Here is a 15,563-nt window from a genome sequence, read left to right as displayed (position 1 = left end):
CTCCATTAATTCATCAAACACTTTTGTTATAAAAGGCCCAGTAACTCAAGCCCATTAAGCCCAAACGAAAAAACCCTAGCAACCAAACATCTCATATTATACCCTGCCGCGACACTGACACTCAATACCCTCTCCAATCTCACCCACCTAACTAAAGATGCCGGCTGGTCACGGGTTACGCTCAAGAACAAGGGATTTGTTCGCAAGAGGGTTCAGGAAGAAGGGAACCATCCATCTCTCCACATACCTCAGAACCTACCATGTCGGAGATTACGTCGACATCAAGGTTAACGGCGCCGTTCACAAGGGTATGCCCCACAAGTTCTACCATGGTCGCACTGGTCAGGTCTGGAATGTCACCAAGCGTGCTATTGGAGTCGAGATGAACAAACAGGTCAATTTTATTTTCCATCTTTTTTATTGATCTATAATTCCAATGTTTCTATGTGTTTCCTTTTCATATAGAGCATCTGATCTGAAAGCATTATACTGTAACAATGTTTGTACATGTGATTTTCTAAGGGCACTGTGATATTTTGGACCTTTAAATTTGAACAAAATTGAGGTTTTTGGTGTGTTTATTAAAACTGTTTTGATGCAACAAATAAAAAGTTTTTGAGTGTTTGGATAGAAGCAGACTGCTTGAATTATTGTGTATTGTATTTTGTGAGAAGTAGGGTTTGTTTATTTAGCTGTTTATCTGCTAATAAGCAATGCTAAACACTGTTAATCAGTGTTTATGTATATAGGGTTAAGTTAAACTTAAAACTTATACAAGTCGTGTGAACTTAGATAACTTGGCCTTACGAAAGGATTTTTCAATTTTTTTTACCAAAAATACTAAAAAATTAACTTTTCCGAAAAAAACCTTGTTTTTTATTTCATTCATGGCAGCCGTAAATGCTGTAATGGGCCGAAAAACACCACTTTGATTTTTTTTTACGGCAGTCCTTTTAAACATTTTAATCTAGAGGGAAAAAATGGGTGCAAAACTCTCGTATAGGAAGGCCGAGTTCTCTAAGTTCCCTTGATTTCTCTCGTATATTTATTTGTGGAACTTGTTACAGGAAGCATTTTTTATCACTTTGCTGTTAAAGAAGTTGAAATATTTAATATTTTGTGACAGATTGTATGTTTTATATATCGCAGGTTGGTAACAGAATCATTAAGAAGAGGATTCATGTGCGAATTGAGCATGTGATGCCATCAAGGTGCAACGAAGAGTTGAAGCAGAGGATCAAGAAGAACGATCAACTAAAGGCTGAGGCTAAGGCGAAGGGTGTGGTGATCAGTACTAAGAGGCAGCCGCTTGGACCCAAACCGGGATTTATGGTTGAAGGAACCACCCTAGAGACTGTGACTCCTATTCCTTATGATGTGGTCAATGATCTCAAGGGTGGATATTAAGTTTAAAACTTGTTTTGAATCTTTTTGTCAGTTTTTGTTTCATGACATTTATGTGTTTTTTATGTTCTTTAACTTTGATTTAGACTGGATGTGTTTTTGTTGTTATTCAAGGCCAAGTATTGGGTTAAGTGTTTTTGAACAATTTGATGTTATATTTCTTTAGAAAAGAAGTGGTAAGACTAAAATGTTGAAAAAAAGAAGTGTGGATTTTAGGATAAAAGAGGTTATTATCGCACAAATTCTTGTCTAGTTGAATCAAAGCTGTTATATAGATGAAGTTGAAGCTCGCTAACAAATTAATTTCAAGAAAATGAGATTTAAATTTAGATATAACTAGATGGAATATAAATTTTAAAAAAATTACAATCAACAATCACCTACACTAAAATAGCTAAATATGTTGATTTTATCTTCAACTAGTTTTTTTCTCTGCACGCGTTGCGACGCGCAAAGCCGAATTTGAACGGTTTGGTAACACAATGCCCGTGCACAAAACTGGATCGTTCACGGTTTGATAACACGTTCGTTTGTGCTTTGATCACTTGTGAATTAATACAAACATGTTCCTCTTCATCTCTAGCTTCCTTATTCTAGCCGCTTTTTTTTCTTTTTCTAACCTCTTTCTAACTTCTTATTTCCCGTATCTAGCCGTTGGAGTGTTGCTATTTTAAGGGTGGTTGTCGCTGGTCTTCAATCTTAAAAACAAAAAGAACAAACATTTTTTCTTGCATCAGTAATCTATTCTTTCTTATCCACAAGCAAGAATTTTTCAGGCTTTAAATCCGTAAGCATAACACCTAAAGAATGAAATCTTCCACAACACCAACAATCGTTCTTGTAAGCTCGGACGCCTTTTTTTTCAGTATAATGACCAATTTGAATAATCCTATCAAAAAGCTCGCCACCCACACATAATTCCTAACATGAACCGCGAGTGCATCCTCATAAGCCCCTTTCATTGCTCTAACATTCGGGTGATCCGCCAAATGATGCATTATTTGATCTTCGGTCAACCTTTTTTTGTAATCGATTTGCAAGCATATAGTTGACCGGTTGACTTTTCTATACAAAGAAAAGTTGTACCAAATTGCACTTGGCCTAATTTCTTCCCTAAAGTGAGAAATTCCTTCAGTGACCCAGTTTTTATATGTAAGATTGAATCATTTCTAAGCCTAGCACTTGATACCCGTTCCATTTGGGGACCTTTTTTGGGCTTCATGGGTTGTTCTTGTTTCTTTTCGGGTTTCAGAATCGTTATTTATTCTGGGGAAATCGTTGATGGGTTGGGCTTCTAGGGCTGGCCAGTGAACAGGCTCGGCTTATGAAGTCAATACCTTATTAGAAAATATCCAATGGGTATCAGCATTGCATGTGGCTGCTCTTTTGTCATCATTGATCCACAAACCTATACATGTATAATTGAAAGTCAAAATCAGTGGTTTAAAAACAGAACTTCGATAGAAAATTTTTAAATTTGTTAGCATCCTTTAACTTTCACAGTCAACGCGCTTCTTAGTGAATAAACATGTGACAGAAACTTTTGATGTTTTTTTTCCCACTGGTGTGCCCCATGTATGATTTTGTTTAAAATTATCAATCTTCAATATTCAATCGGAATCTAAAGAGCAACTAAACTTCTATTATGTTCATGAAGTATGGCAAAACAGTATTTAATGTGGCTCTGCCTCTAACTGAAACAATACTGAGTAAACATCTAAATTTCAACATAAAAGTGTGTAACCTAAAAATCCATGCGTTTCCAAAAAAATCATGGTTTTGCCTTCTAAAACTATAAAAACCATGACAGTGTGTGAGCTTAAATCCAAAATGGGAAGAAAAAAAAACATAATTTTTCATATTTTGATCGCAAAATGGGAAGATGTCAAACAATCATATTAATGAAGAAATAAACTCTAAATTATAAAAAAAACGCTTTTCAATTTCTTTTCACTAACTCTTTATGAGTTATGGCTCCGCTAATAAAAATAATAATAAGTGTTCATAAATTTTAAATATCATTGGGTGTCCCTAACTCCTTATAGTTCTTCAAACTCAGTCACTGATTACAATATACATGTGGGGTAATCTTAGCCGCACATGTGGACGCCTAGGATCAGAAGGCTATTCGTTGGGACGGTTGTTGGTTGAATCTGGAGTTTACTAAAAGTTACTGTGCATAAAGGTAATGCGTTTGGTGTTACCAAGTAATAGAAAGATAAACCAAATAAAACCCTTGGGTTACTAAAAGTCTATCAAGTTAAGATATTGCTCAAATATTATGTTGAACTTGAAGCTTTGGTTAACCATACCCATATGTAAATGCATCAAACAGTTCATAGAAAACTAAGCTATCAAACCCCAAGATTCAATTTATAAGAGTAAAAAGCAAGAAATCTCCCCAGCAAACATAGTAAAACCATGAAGATGAACATCAAAGAAGATAATCCTTTTTTAATGATTTCTTAAACTCCTCAATCAGGACTTTCATCGAACACCTTGCTTACACAACCCAACCCCATAAAAAAGAACCAACCCGTTTCACATATCAAAATCAAGAAATTATAACTGTTACCTGGTCGTTCTGAACTGAAATTGGAGCCCTAATCAGACGCCTACCTTCGATTGGAGCCCTAATCAGGCCTGCGATTGAAGTAGCAAATGTTGGGTTGTGGTAACCTGCGAAGAACACCAATTATTATTATTTAATTGCGAAATTTTGGTCGAAAATGGAGAAAACCAAAAACTTACCAGAAATTGCATGGCTATCTCACATGTGGCGACCGACAGCAAAACTCTAGACCGCTGGTGATGTCCCTCGTTTCCGGCTTCCCAGGTGTTTATACCTCTCGTGGGTTTGTCTTAGTTGTATACTTCCACCGTTACCTTGGATCCACTATCGTCGTCATCAGAAGCATCTGGCTTGTACCTTCGTGTGCGTGCTCTCTAAAACACCGAATCAAAGAATCTAAGTTACATTAGAATATGCATATTCGCTTAAACTCCTAAACATAGTAGTTGCAGATAACAATTACTCAGCCAAATTTAAGGGTTTCCTTAAAATTGAAACATGCAAGTTTCTTCAACATATTGTATTTTCGGTCTCCTCTAAAATTGAAGAGCCCATAAAATCAGATCATCAACAGCCAGTTGCAGAACCGGAAAACTATCATCAGATGATGGAAACTAAAATGGAGTAACGCTAAATCACAGAACCTAACCTCGGGGTTTGTTGGTCTACTCGAAAAAGAAACATGCATCTTCAAGTTCGTTCCCTGGAATTTTTGCTGGAATCTCACCGGAGGTTACCTACTCATCAGATCAACATGAGTCGTCAGATCTAACCAAATAGAGAACATGCAAGAGAAAAGGGCTTACCGGAAAGATGCCGGAACTTGATCGGAACCCTAGTCGTTTAACCTCGTCACTGTCAGAGCCATGGAAGCCTTCGAGCTAACATCCCCCGTCGCCCTCTACTCCTGTACCGGTCGCTCTCTCTCTCTCTCTCGCTGTAACGCCCTAACACGTTTTAACCAAAAGTCGCAGCGGAAATACGAACTTAAAAATTCTCTTTCATCATATTCGTTCTAACATACTTAGAAATACATTAATTCACTCTTTTACCTTAAATACATTAATGCTTTCTATAAATTTATAAAAATCGGACATACTACTATTAAATTACGTGACCATGCGCCCACATGTACAATCCATCTCTTGACTCGATCTTCAACCTTTTACACTCCAGGGTGAGAATCCACAGTTCTGTACAACCTGCAGACACCACGTACAATCACATCATTAGCAACCAGTGTCATCATATATAAAATTTAAACATGCATAATTAGGCGTTAACATATCATGCTCTCGCTTATGTTAGTCCATTCATCCATCCATTCAAACCACCCGCATTGGATTTTGGCGCCTACCTTCAACTTCCATCACGAGTATACCTGCATTCCCTATTTCATTCTAAATAGGAAAACGGTTAGCATCTTTAGATTTCATTCATACGAACATAGCAATGTATACGCATAACAAGTCTCATTCATTTATACATTTAACTATCTTCCGATACATGCATACATACCCTTTTCTATTTGTACATGTACTTACAATTTACATTCTACACATATTACTTGTAATCCTAAACACACCCATCTATACATGTAAATTGTATACACATAATTATCCATACATATGTGTTCATAGTCATTCTCTCCTATGAATCCCAATTGTTTACTTACAATTAGACCCATACCTACGCGTATAACTACTTATTTCACCTTTATGCATAATATCATCACGTAAGATTCCTTCTTACCTATACTTAATAGAAACTATTTCTTAACTACTTTCGACTCATTTACCGTAAACTTACCTTATTACTTCCATTGTCTCATACTTTCTCACAAGTTTCACAATAATCATCATACTACAATACATTTTACATCTAAAGTGTAAGTCCGGGATTCACTTACCTTGTGCGTCCGTATTTGCGTTTGTTTTACTTGAGTCTTCTTAGCCCGTTAGCCTTCCATGCTCTCAACCATTTTGACATGATTCCTACACGTTCATGTCATTGCATTTGCATTCTTATTAGCATATTTACTTATACATATGAACAATCATATCAATTTCACATCTCATATATGACCTTTGTTAATCCATTCAACCAAGCATAAAGCATACTCAACATTATTCCTACATAACCTTCACATGAACTATATCTCTATACTCATTATTTGCAGGAATTTCACTTATTATTTTCTTTTAGACATTTCATCGAACACTTGGTGTGCGTACTACTTACTAAGCATGATGTACAAGTATTTATAACACATTCATCCTAAATTCTTCAAATAGATCAACTAATTCTTTCATAATAATAAAAATCATTACCCTAATCTTTAATTTCCTATTTTGACCATGAACATATGGTTCCAAATCCATTATTCACTACAATTTCATCAACAACAATCAATTTAACATGTAAACTTCACAATTTCTAACCATTACTTGACATGCAAGTGGGTTTTGCCCTAATCATGCTCATATTCGAAATTTAGCATCTATTGGTGTCTAGACATTCATAGCAACCATTAATCGTTCTAAATGTTTGCATTACATTCACTAATTACATTAAACCCACATAATCAAACATCATCAAATCAAGAAATTTCACTTACTTGAGATCAAGAATACTTAGATAATCAGAATTCTTAGATCATGCATTCGATTCTTCACTAATTTGGCTTTCAATTGATGGAGTTTTAAAGATTTAGGGTTTTGAGAGGGAAGGAGTCCCTCCTGGTCTTCTCACGATCGCACACCAGACTCAAGTCTGGTTTCTTTTTCTTTTTTTTATCATGTTTATAACAATATTTACACATCTAGTCCCTCATCATTTAACCCCTATTCACTTTGGTAATTTACTTTCTAACTTAATCATCTTTCTTTTACTAACTTTTATTTTGACATAATTCTATATATATATATGTTTCCCATTTTAATCTGTTAGAACATCACTATACATTATACTTTTAGGACATACGAGAATTTGGGGTGTTACAAGTCTACCCCCCTTAAAGAAGGTTTCGTCCCCGAAACCTTGCTTACTTCCACGGGACCATAGTCCTTAACTGACCAGTTGACACCAGTCCTTTTTATTTGGCACAATTCTAAAATATACGTATTTTGAGATCTCGAATTCTTGCCTTATGTTAGTCCCCTAGTGATGATCATCACTACTTGGCTATTCACTCATTTCATTCACAACACACACCATGGCAAGCATTCACTCATATCTTATAAAAAGGGTCTCATTCATAAACATATATAACTATACGTCCTATTATTACTTTCTTAAATCAAGTATAATACTCATATACTTACATTTACATGTATGTTCCTACATATATACATACATACATACCTTCATGAATACATTCGTACATGTATACATACATACATACATAAATTCATACAAGCTTTATTCCTTTGTGCACATTCAATCCCATTTCTAGTTTCTTTAAAACTTTGGTTTGTTTAACCCATTTGTAACAGGTCAATGCATGACCACTCCCTAACATATCATTTTCGCTTGTTTGACCTGTTCATGTCGGGTCATTACATATTAGAGTATGCTTTGTACTTACTTCTAATCCGAGCATACTTACAGCATGTCGCTTCATCCTTCTTATATTTACATCAACGGTTATCTTATTCATTTAATTCTTTTGTTTATCTTGGTGTTTATTCACCCAATCTCCTTCACAAATTTCTGATTTGTATCAGCATTATACTATACATGGGAAACGCCCAAATTTTTCTCAATCGACCAACAACATAAAATTCTTACAATTTTACAAAATTTTGACATGACCCGTTCGTAGTAAGTACTTTTCTCCCTGTTTTTTAACAATACCGTTATAATTAATACTACGACACTTTCCAACATAACAAAGGTTAAGATCATATAAGGTTCGCCATGAACGTTTTGTACAAACTACACAAAAGTTTAGGATCCAAACTTCTTACTAACAAACTAGACACTTACTAATTAACATTTACTAGACAAAATGGTAAGTTAACCCATCAAAACAAACAACTTGGACCGAACACGCATAACACTTCAACACTTTAGACATGATAACATATTCGTACTCGTAAAACCCTTACAAGGTTCATAATTGGTTCAATTCGTAACATAACGTAACTTTACCCTTTCTAAGATCAACTTCAATTCCTCATGCATCCAATGTTCTCGTGCCTGCATTACATTGCTTTCTCAACGGAAACACGGTTAATAACGTTAATACTTGAACGTATCTAAGTCGTACATACGCACATGCTTTCCCACGTGCATACATATATACATTCATTCATACATATCTACATATGTGTATACGTTTATACCTACCCTTATACGTACTTTCATTCATTCATTCATACTTACATACATTCATATGTTTTTGCATACATTCATACATACTTACATACGTGCATATACTCATACATATATATATATATATGCACATACTTGCATACATTCCTACACCTCTACGTACATGGGTACATTCATACATACCCCTCATACCTTCATGGACGATAATTCTTTCCTTATGCATATGTACATACATTCATGCCTACTTCATACATATCCACATACGTTCATACATTACTTCATCTCTACATTTACACGTATACTCATGCATACATTCGTACTTACCTACATACGCATCTTCATACGTACATACATTCCTACATCTTCTACATACGTGTGTACAATCATACCTAACCTCATACGTGCATACATTACTATGTAACTTCATTCGTGCATATCTTTCATACATTACTTCATACTTGCATACATTCATACATAACTCATACTTACGTACATACCATTCTATACTAACAGGGGTTCGGGGGCAGCACCCCTGAGAGAAGTGGGGTCCAAGGGGCGGCAGCCCCTGGCGGGGTCCAAGGAGTCCTTTATCAAAAATGCATCAGAACTTGATTTCGGCCAAAAAGTGCATCCCAAAATGATTACACAATGTCACATACATATTTGCTCAATTTTGACCTCCACCGTAAATTACGGTACTACCGTAACTTACGATGCAACCTTGTTATGGTGCAAACCCCCTGTCTTACGGTGCAAGCATTCATCCCCAGTACCCACCGTAATTTACGGTGGAACCTGCACATCAGCAGATTTTTCCGTCGTTCTTGCATACTTAAACGCGCATAACTTTTGAACCATTTACCCGTTCAACCTCCCGTTTCTTCCTATATGCCCAAAATTTAGTCCTCTTTCATATGGACTCAAAATCCCATGCCCGGATTAAGAAAATTCTTAACTTACAAGCTTTCGGCTTAATATTCATTTAAGAATTATTCGACCCGTTTATGCACTTATCAAACAAACACGTTTGTTTGATCCCAATTTTCTCATGAACCCCCAAATTTTAACATTGTCTATCGTACTAGGCTCATATCACGGGTTTACATACATTCTTAAACCCGTTTTCGCTCATATGTCTTTTTTGACCCGTTAAGGGTATTTAAGTCTATTTTAAATATGGATCACCTTTATTCGCTTCTAGCTTTTCATGCCTCCTACTTTCACACTAAGACTTTTTTCGTTTTCCACCACAACTATATCCGTGGTGGATCTACCTTGCTAAAATCTAATATTCCACATTTTACCCCTCGGTTTGACAATTTACGAAAAATGCCCATTACAAGGCATTAAGCAAAAGGGCACATACCTTTCACCTCTTCACGACCAAAAAGGTTTATTCATTTATAAAACTTATTTCCAAACTACCTTTAAGGGTCGTTTACCCAAATTGCCTTTCGAGGGCTTTTTGGTCAATTTTTAGCCCTTCTTTTACGACAAGGGACTTTCAACTACGTAATTGACCAAAATCACACATCTTTACTAAAATTTTACTTACACATACCTGACCCGAGTCAAAGCATCGACCCGATTAAGTACCTTGCATTTTTAATTACTAAATAATAGCAACGAACTTTCCATACGCTATCCATCCTGTGAACATAAAACTCAACGAACGTTCATTAGTCATCATCGTCAAATGATTATATCATCATTAATTGATCCATTTGGTCTAAACGACCCAAACCTTTTGCATTGAAATTAAAGTAGTATTTACTTACTAATTCTCTCCTTTGACTCATTACAGATTTTCACCATATGGTCATAATCTTTAAACCTTTCCCTTACACATTCAACCCATCATTGCTTACGCCATAGGGTGCCCTTTTTTGAATTTCCCTATACACTTACCTACACATAGCTAATTTACCGTTTTACCCTTATATTTTCATTATGGCATACATCATATCAAAATCTTATAAAACTCATTGTACCTTCGTCATTCCATGGCTAAATTACCATTTTACCCCTTTTTACCATTAAGCATGGTCTTCATCATTTTCACTCATTCCGACCCGTATCATTTCGTGTCGGAACCTCGTATTTCCAATTTACCTTATCGTATTTACCACCCATGAAACAAATAAGCATTCTACGAAATGAGCGTAAACTTTACTTACCTTGCATCGAATTATACTTTTTCCGCGAACTTGATCCGTTTGTTCCTTCTTTCCATTCTTTATAAATTTGATCCGTATTCACCTACGCATTCAAACTTTCATTCATACCTTCCATTCTTTCCTTTCCATTCATGTTTGAATTCATTTACGAATTAAAACCTTTCACTCATACTTTCCATTCTTTTCTTTCTTTCTCATGTTCAACCCGATTCTTAAAGAATCGTTGGACCCCTTTTTCCCTCCCACACGACCCCCATCCCAGTTCGTCCGGACATACACGTGGTGTCTCTCATGGTCTCACGAGCGTCCTATGCTTTTTGCACACTGGCCAGGCGTGCAATCCACATACTAGTCTCGTGCCTTCATGAGAATTAGCACTTTATATCCAGGAACCGGTCTTAAGTTCATGCCACACTCATATAAATCCTTCGAGGATTTCACCCTCATATATAAGGGTATGCTACATACTAATGCTTGCAAATTTTTAAAATTTGTGTACCTGGGGTCCATTTTCCTGACATACCACACACCTTAGCTTTCGTACTAGCTTGCGACTGCGGAACATCCCCATTATCCACCGAGCTCACCTTTCAATATTCATCTTTATTAGTAACTTCTCACATACTTACTTATATTAAATCTTACCTTTCGGTCTTGATCGAGTCTTGGATTGTACGGGTCAATAGTCACAAGAGCACATAGGTTTGAGTTCAAGTACTCACTCATTTGTACTTGATTTCGCTCAAACCTAGGCTCTGATACCAACTTGTAACGCCCTAACACGTTTTAACCAAAAGTCGCAGCGGAAATACGAACTTAAAAATTCTCTTTCATCATATTCGTTCTAACATACTTAGAAATACATTAATTCACTCTTTTACCTTAAATACATTAATGCTTTCTATAAATTTATAAAAATCGGACATACTACTATTAAATTACGTGACCATGCGCCCACATGTACAATCCATCTCTTGACTCGATCTTCAACCTTTTACACTCCAGGGTGAGAATCCACAGTTCTGTACAACCTGCAGACACCACGTACAATCACATCATTAGCAACCGGTGTCATCATATATAAAATTTAAACATGCATAATTAGGCGTTAACATATCATGCTCTCGCTTATGTTAGTCCATTCATCCATCCATTCAAACCACCCGCATTGGATTTTGGCGCCTACCTTCAACTTCCATCACGAGTATACCTGCATTCCCTATTTCATTCTAAATAGGAAAACGGTTAGCATCTTTAGATTTCATTCATACGAACATAGCAATGTATACGCATAACAAGTCTCATTCATTTATACATTTAACTATCTTCCGATACATGCATACATACCCTTTTCTATTTGTACATGTACTTACAATTTACATTCTACACATATTACTTGTAATCCTAAACACACCCATCTATACATGTAAATTGTATACACATAATTATCCATACTTATGTGTTCATAGTCATTCTCTCCTATGAATCCCAATTGTTTACTTACAATTAGACCCATACCTACGCGTATAACTACTTATTTCACCTTTATGCATAATATCATCACGTAAGATTCCTTCTTACCTATACTTAATAGAAACTATTTCTTAACTACTTTCGACTCATTTACCGTAAACTTACCTTATTACTTCCATTGTCTCATACTTTCTCACAAGTTTCACAATAATCATCATACTACAATACATTTTACATCTAAAGTGTAAGTCCGGGATTCACTTACCTTGTGCGTCCGTATTTGCGTTTGTTTTACTTGAGTCTTCTTAGCCCGTTAGCCTTCCATGCTCTCAACCATTTTGACATGATTCCTACACGTTCATGTCATTGCATTTGCATTCTTATTAGCATATTTACTTATACATATGAACAATCATATCAATTTCACATCTCATATATGACCTTTGTTAATCCATTCAACCAAGCATAAAGCATACTCAACATTATTCCTACATAACCTTCACATGAACTATATCTCTATACTCATTATTTGCAGGAATTTCACTTATTATTTTCTTTTAGACATTTCATCGAACACTTGGTGTGCGTACTACTTACTAAGCATGATGTACAAGTATTTATAACACATTCATCCTAAATTCTTCAAATAGATCAACTAATTCTTTCATAATAATAAAAATCATTACCCTAATCTTTAATTTCCTATTTTGACCATGAACATATGGTTCCAAATCCATTATTCACTACAATTTCATCAACAACAATCAATTTAACATGTAAACTTCACAATTTCTAACCATTACTTGACATGCAAGTGGGTTTTGCCCTAATCATGCTCATATTCGAAATTTAGCATCTATTGGTGTCTAGACATTCATAGCAACCATTAATCGTTCTAAATGTTTGCATTACATTCACTAATTACATTAAACCCACATAATCAAACATCATCAAATCAAGAAATTTCACTTACTTGAGATCAAGAATACTTAGATAATCAGAATTCTTAGCTCATGCATTCGATTCTTCACTAATTTGGCTTTCAATTGATGGAGTTTTAAAGATTTAGGGTTTTGAGAGGGAAGGAGTCCCTCCTGGTCTTCTCACGATCGCACACCAGACTCAAGTCTGGTTTCTTTTTCTTTTTTTTTATCATGTTTATAACAATATTTACACATCTAGTCCCTCATCATTTAACCCCTATTCACTTTGGTAATTTACTTTCTAACTTAATCATCTTTCTTTTACTAACTTTTATTTTGACATAATTCTATATATATATGTTTCCCATTTTAATCTGTTAGAACATCACTATACATTATACTTTTAGGACATACGAGAATTTGGGGTGTTACACTCGCCAACGCCGCGCTCTCTCTCGACGACGCCGCGCTCTCTCTCTCTCTCCGATGCCGCGCTCCCTCTCTCTCTTTGTACATGTTCTGTCGTTCTGTCATATTCCCAGTGTTGTCTTCTTAAGTTGATCAGGCATTGAAAATTACCAAGATGCCCTCTTTAACTGTTCATTCACTTGTGTTATTAGACTATGGGGTATGGGGTTTGGGTTGGGGCGTGGGTTGGCTGAAAACGCCCAAGCCACCACCCCGGGGGCGTGGGTTGGGGCGTGGCCCAAGGGGCGGGAGTTTGAAGCCGGGCGTGGGGCGGGCTAGTGATCCTATGTGGCGTGCTCCTATTCGCTTTGTTGGCCATGTCCTATTCGCTTTTTTTAATAAACTGCCAAGCCACGCCCCAACCCAAGCCCCGCCATACCCCACGGACACGTCACTCACCGGTGGGGGGGGGGGGGGCTCGAACTCCACGTGTCAACTCATGCCCCCAACCCAAGCCCCACCATACCCCACGGTCTTAATATATGTATAATTTTTAGGCAGCGCGTTTATTTCAAGCCATAGTTCAACTTGTTTCTCGTGTGTGTTTGATATACGCTCAGTCAGCTCTATGAGCTTCTCATTTATCATACGATCTGAGTCTATTACTTGTAGAATCTGTTCAAATTGTTTAAAAACGTGATACACGCTCGGTCAGCTCTATTGAGCTTCTCATTTATCATACGATCCGAGTCTATTACATGTAGAATCTGTTCAAATTGTTTAAAAACGTGAGCACTTTCGTTCGAGTTAATCATTATTTACCTATAAGTTAATGAATAAGTGATGTGCACAAAATGCAACATATAAATTACATCAAATGTGGCATAAAACTAACCTTTTTTTAGTACTAATGTTGGAAAAAGTTTGTTTTTGTCTTCCTTTTGTATTTTCAGGATTAAATGAACTCAAATGAACAAAAGAAACAAAAAGGCAGCTAAATCTAACATAAATACAAGAAAAGGAACAAACGTGGCATGCCCAACCCCCCAACAGCATCTTCCCAAGCAAAACAAGAAGAACAGAAGGCTGAACACGCCCCGTGCTCAGTGAGCACGGGGGCGTGCCCAAGTGTTAGCAGAAAAGACAAAGCTGTAGAAGCTTCTATCACCCACCACGGGGGCATGCCCACTGGACACGGGGTCGTGGTCAACTCTAAGATTCGCAGAATCTAGGGAAATCTTGATAGTACAGATACGCTTCTGCACACGAGGTCGTGCCCAGCGGACACGGGGGCGTGGTCAACTAATGTAGACAAACTGCAATTAATGAAAAAAGAGAAGGAGGATGGACACGGGGTCGTGCTCGAGTTGCTGTTCAGGCTATAAATAGGGGTGCTTGGCTCATTTGCAAACCATCTCTTGGCACACCACCTCTCTCACACTTCACCCACCCACCACCACCATCACAACACCATCATCCATCACCATCATCCATCATCCATCATAGAGTGTGTGAGCCGCCTCGGGATCCAAGATTGATCGTAAGAGTTCTTGACAATCAAAGGCCATGTTTGCCTAAGTCTCTTACATCACTTGGTGAAGACAAGTGTCTAGTGTAATACTTTTTATTTTTAATCTTTTCGCACTTTTTATTTGGTTATGTATTAATGACATTAATAACTAGTTTCTTATGTTGAAGGTGATTCTTCCTTATCGTTTGTCAGTGGTGTCTTAGCATTATTTTACTGTCTATATAAAATAAAAGATTTTCACCATTCATATCTCCACGGTCTATATGGAGATATGTTGGCTACCTGGTCAGGGGTTAAGGGAACGGTTTGGTAAGAGTCTTGCCTTGTTCAGTGTATAGATCCTGCAAGGACCTGGGTCAAATTTAGTAGGACCTCCTTCAATACCCACTGGTATTGGATGGCGGGGGTCCAAACTCTTTGATCCCCTCATATGTAAGCTACCATTAAAATTTTAACCCGGCTACTTAGGACTGTATCCCTGCTGACTCAGACTACTTAGTCGAGGGTAACGTCACCTTCAAAAGAGGGGCCTACCACATTATGCATTAATAACTTAATTAATTATCTTTCAATAATCCGACCCATTAGGATTGTATCCTTACTGACTCAAACTAGTGGGTTGAGGGTAACGTCACCTTCAAAAGAGGGGCCTACTACAATAACTAAGATAATCTCTTAAAAAGTTCAAAAGTGCGGAAATAATCAAAGGTTACACTACACACGGGTCGGATCCAAGTGAT

At 36.8% G+C, this 15,563-nt stretch overlaps 1 protein-coding gene and 1 long non-coding RNA gene across 6 annotated transcripts; one reads left to right on the top strand and one right to left on the bottom strand.

Moving 5' to 3' along the window:
• The first annotated feature begins 110 nt into the window (after positions 1-110).
• Positions 111-1,549, top strand: LOC110908762 (60S ribosomal protein L21-1). Its single transcript, XM_022153738.2, has 2 exons — positions 111-394; positions 1,150-1,549. The coding sequence occupies exons 1-2, from the start codon at positions 158-160 to the stop codon at positions 1,405-1,407; spliced, it is 495 nt and encodes a 164-aa protein (XP_022009430.1). The 5' UTR covers positions 111-157; the 3' UTR covers positions 1,408-1,549.
• Positions 1,550-1,788: 239 nt separating this feature from the next.
• LOC110905623 lies at positions 1,789-6,734 on the bottom strand. Of its 5 annotated transcripts, XR_004878225.1 has the most exons (8): positions 6,594-6,734; positions 5,886-5,970; positions 5,334-5,376; positions 4,783-5,178; positions 4,626-4,713; positions 4,156-4,350; positions 3,980-4,083; positions 1,789-2,812 (listed from the first exon to the last, which is right to left on the bottom strand). It is a non-coding gene; the product is annotated as an uncharacterized LOC110905623 (long non-coding RNA). The 5 variants fall into 5 exon arrangements; XR_004878224.1 differs by having other exon boundaries at positions 5,334-5,970; XR_002573279.2 differs by having other exon boundaries at positions 4,783-5,376.
• Positions 6,735-15,563: the final 8,829 nt, after the last annotated feature.

Source organism: Helianthus annuus, chromosome 14, assembly GCF_002127325.2.
Source record: "Helianthus annuus cultivar XRQ/B chromosome 14, HanXRQr2.0-SUNRISE, whole genome shotgun sequence".
Lineage (NCBI taxonomy): Eukaryota > Viridiplantae > Streptophyta > Magnoliopsida > Asterales > Asteraceae > Helianthus > Helianthus annuus.
The sequence above is the reverse complement of the archived record's forward strand: the minus strand, read 5'-3'. Positions and strand labels throughout refer to the sequence as shown.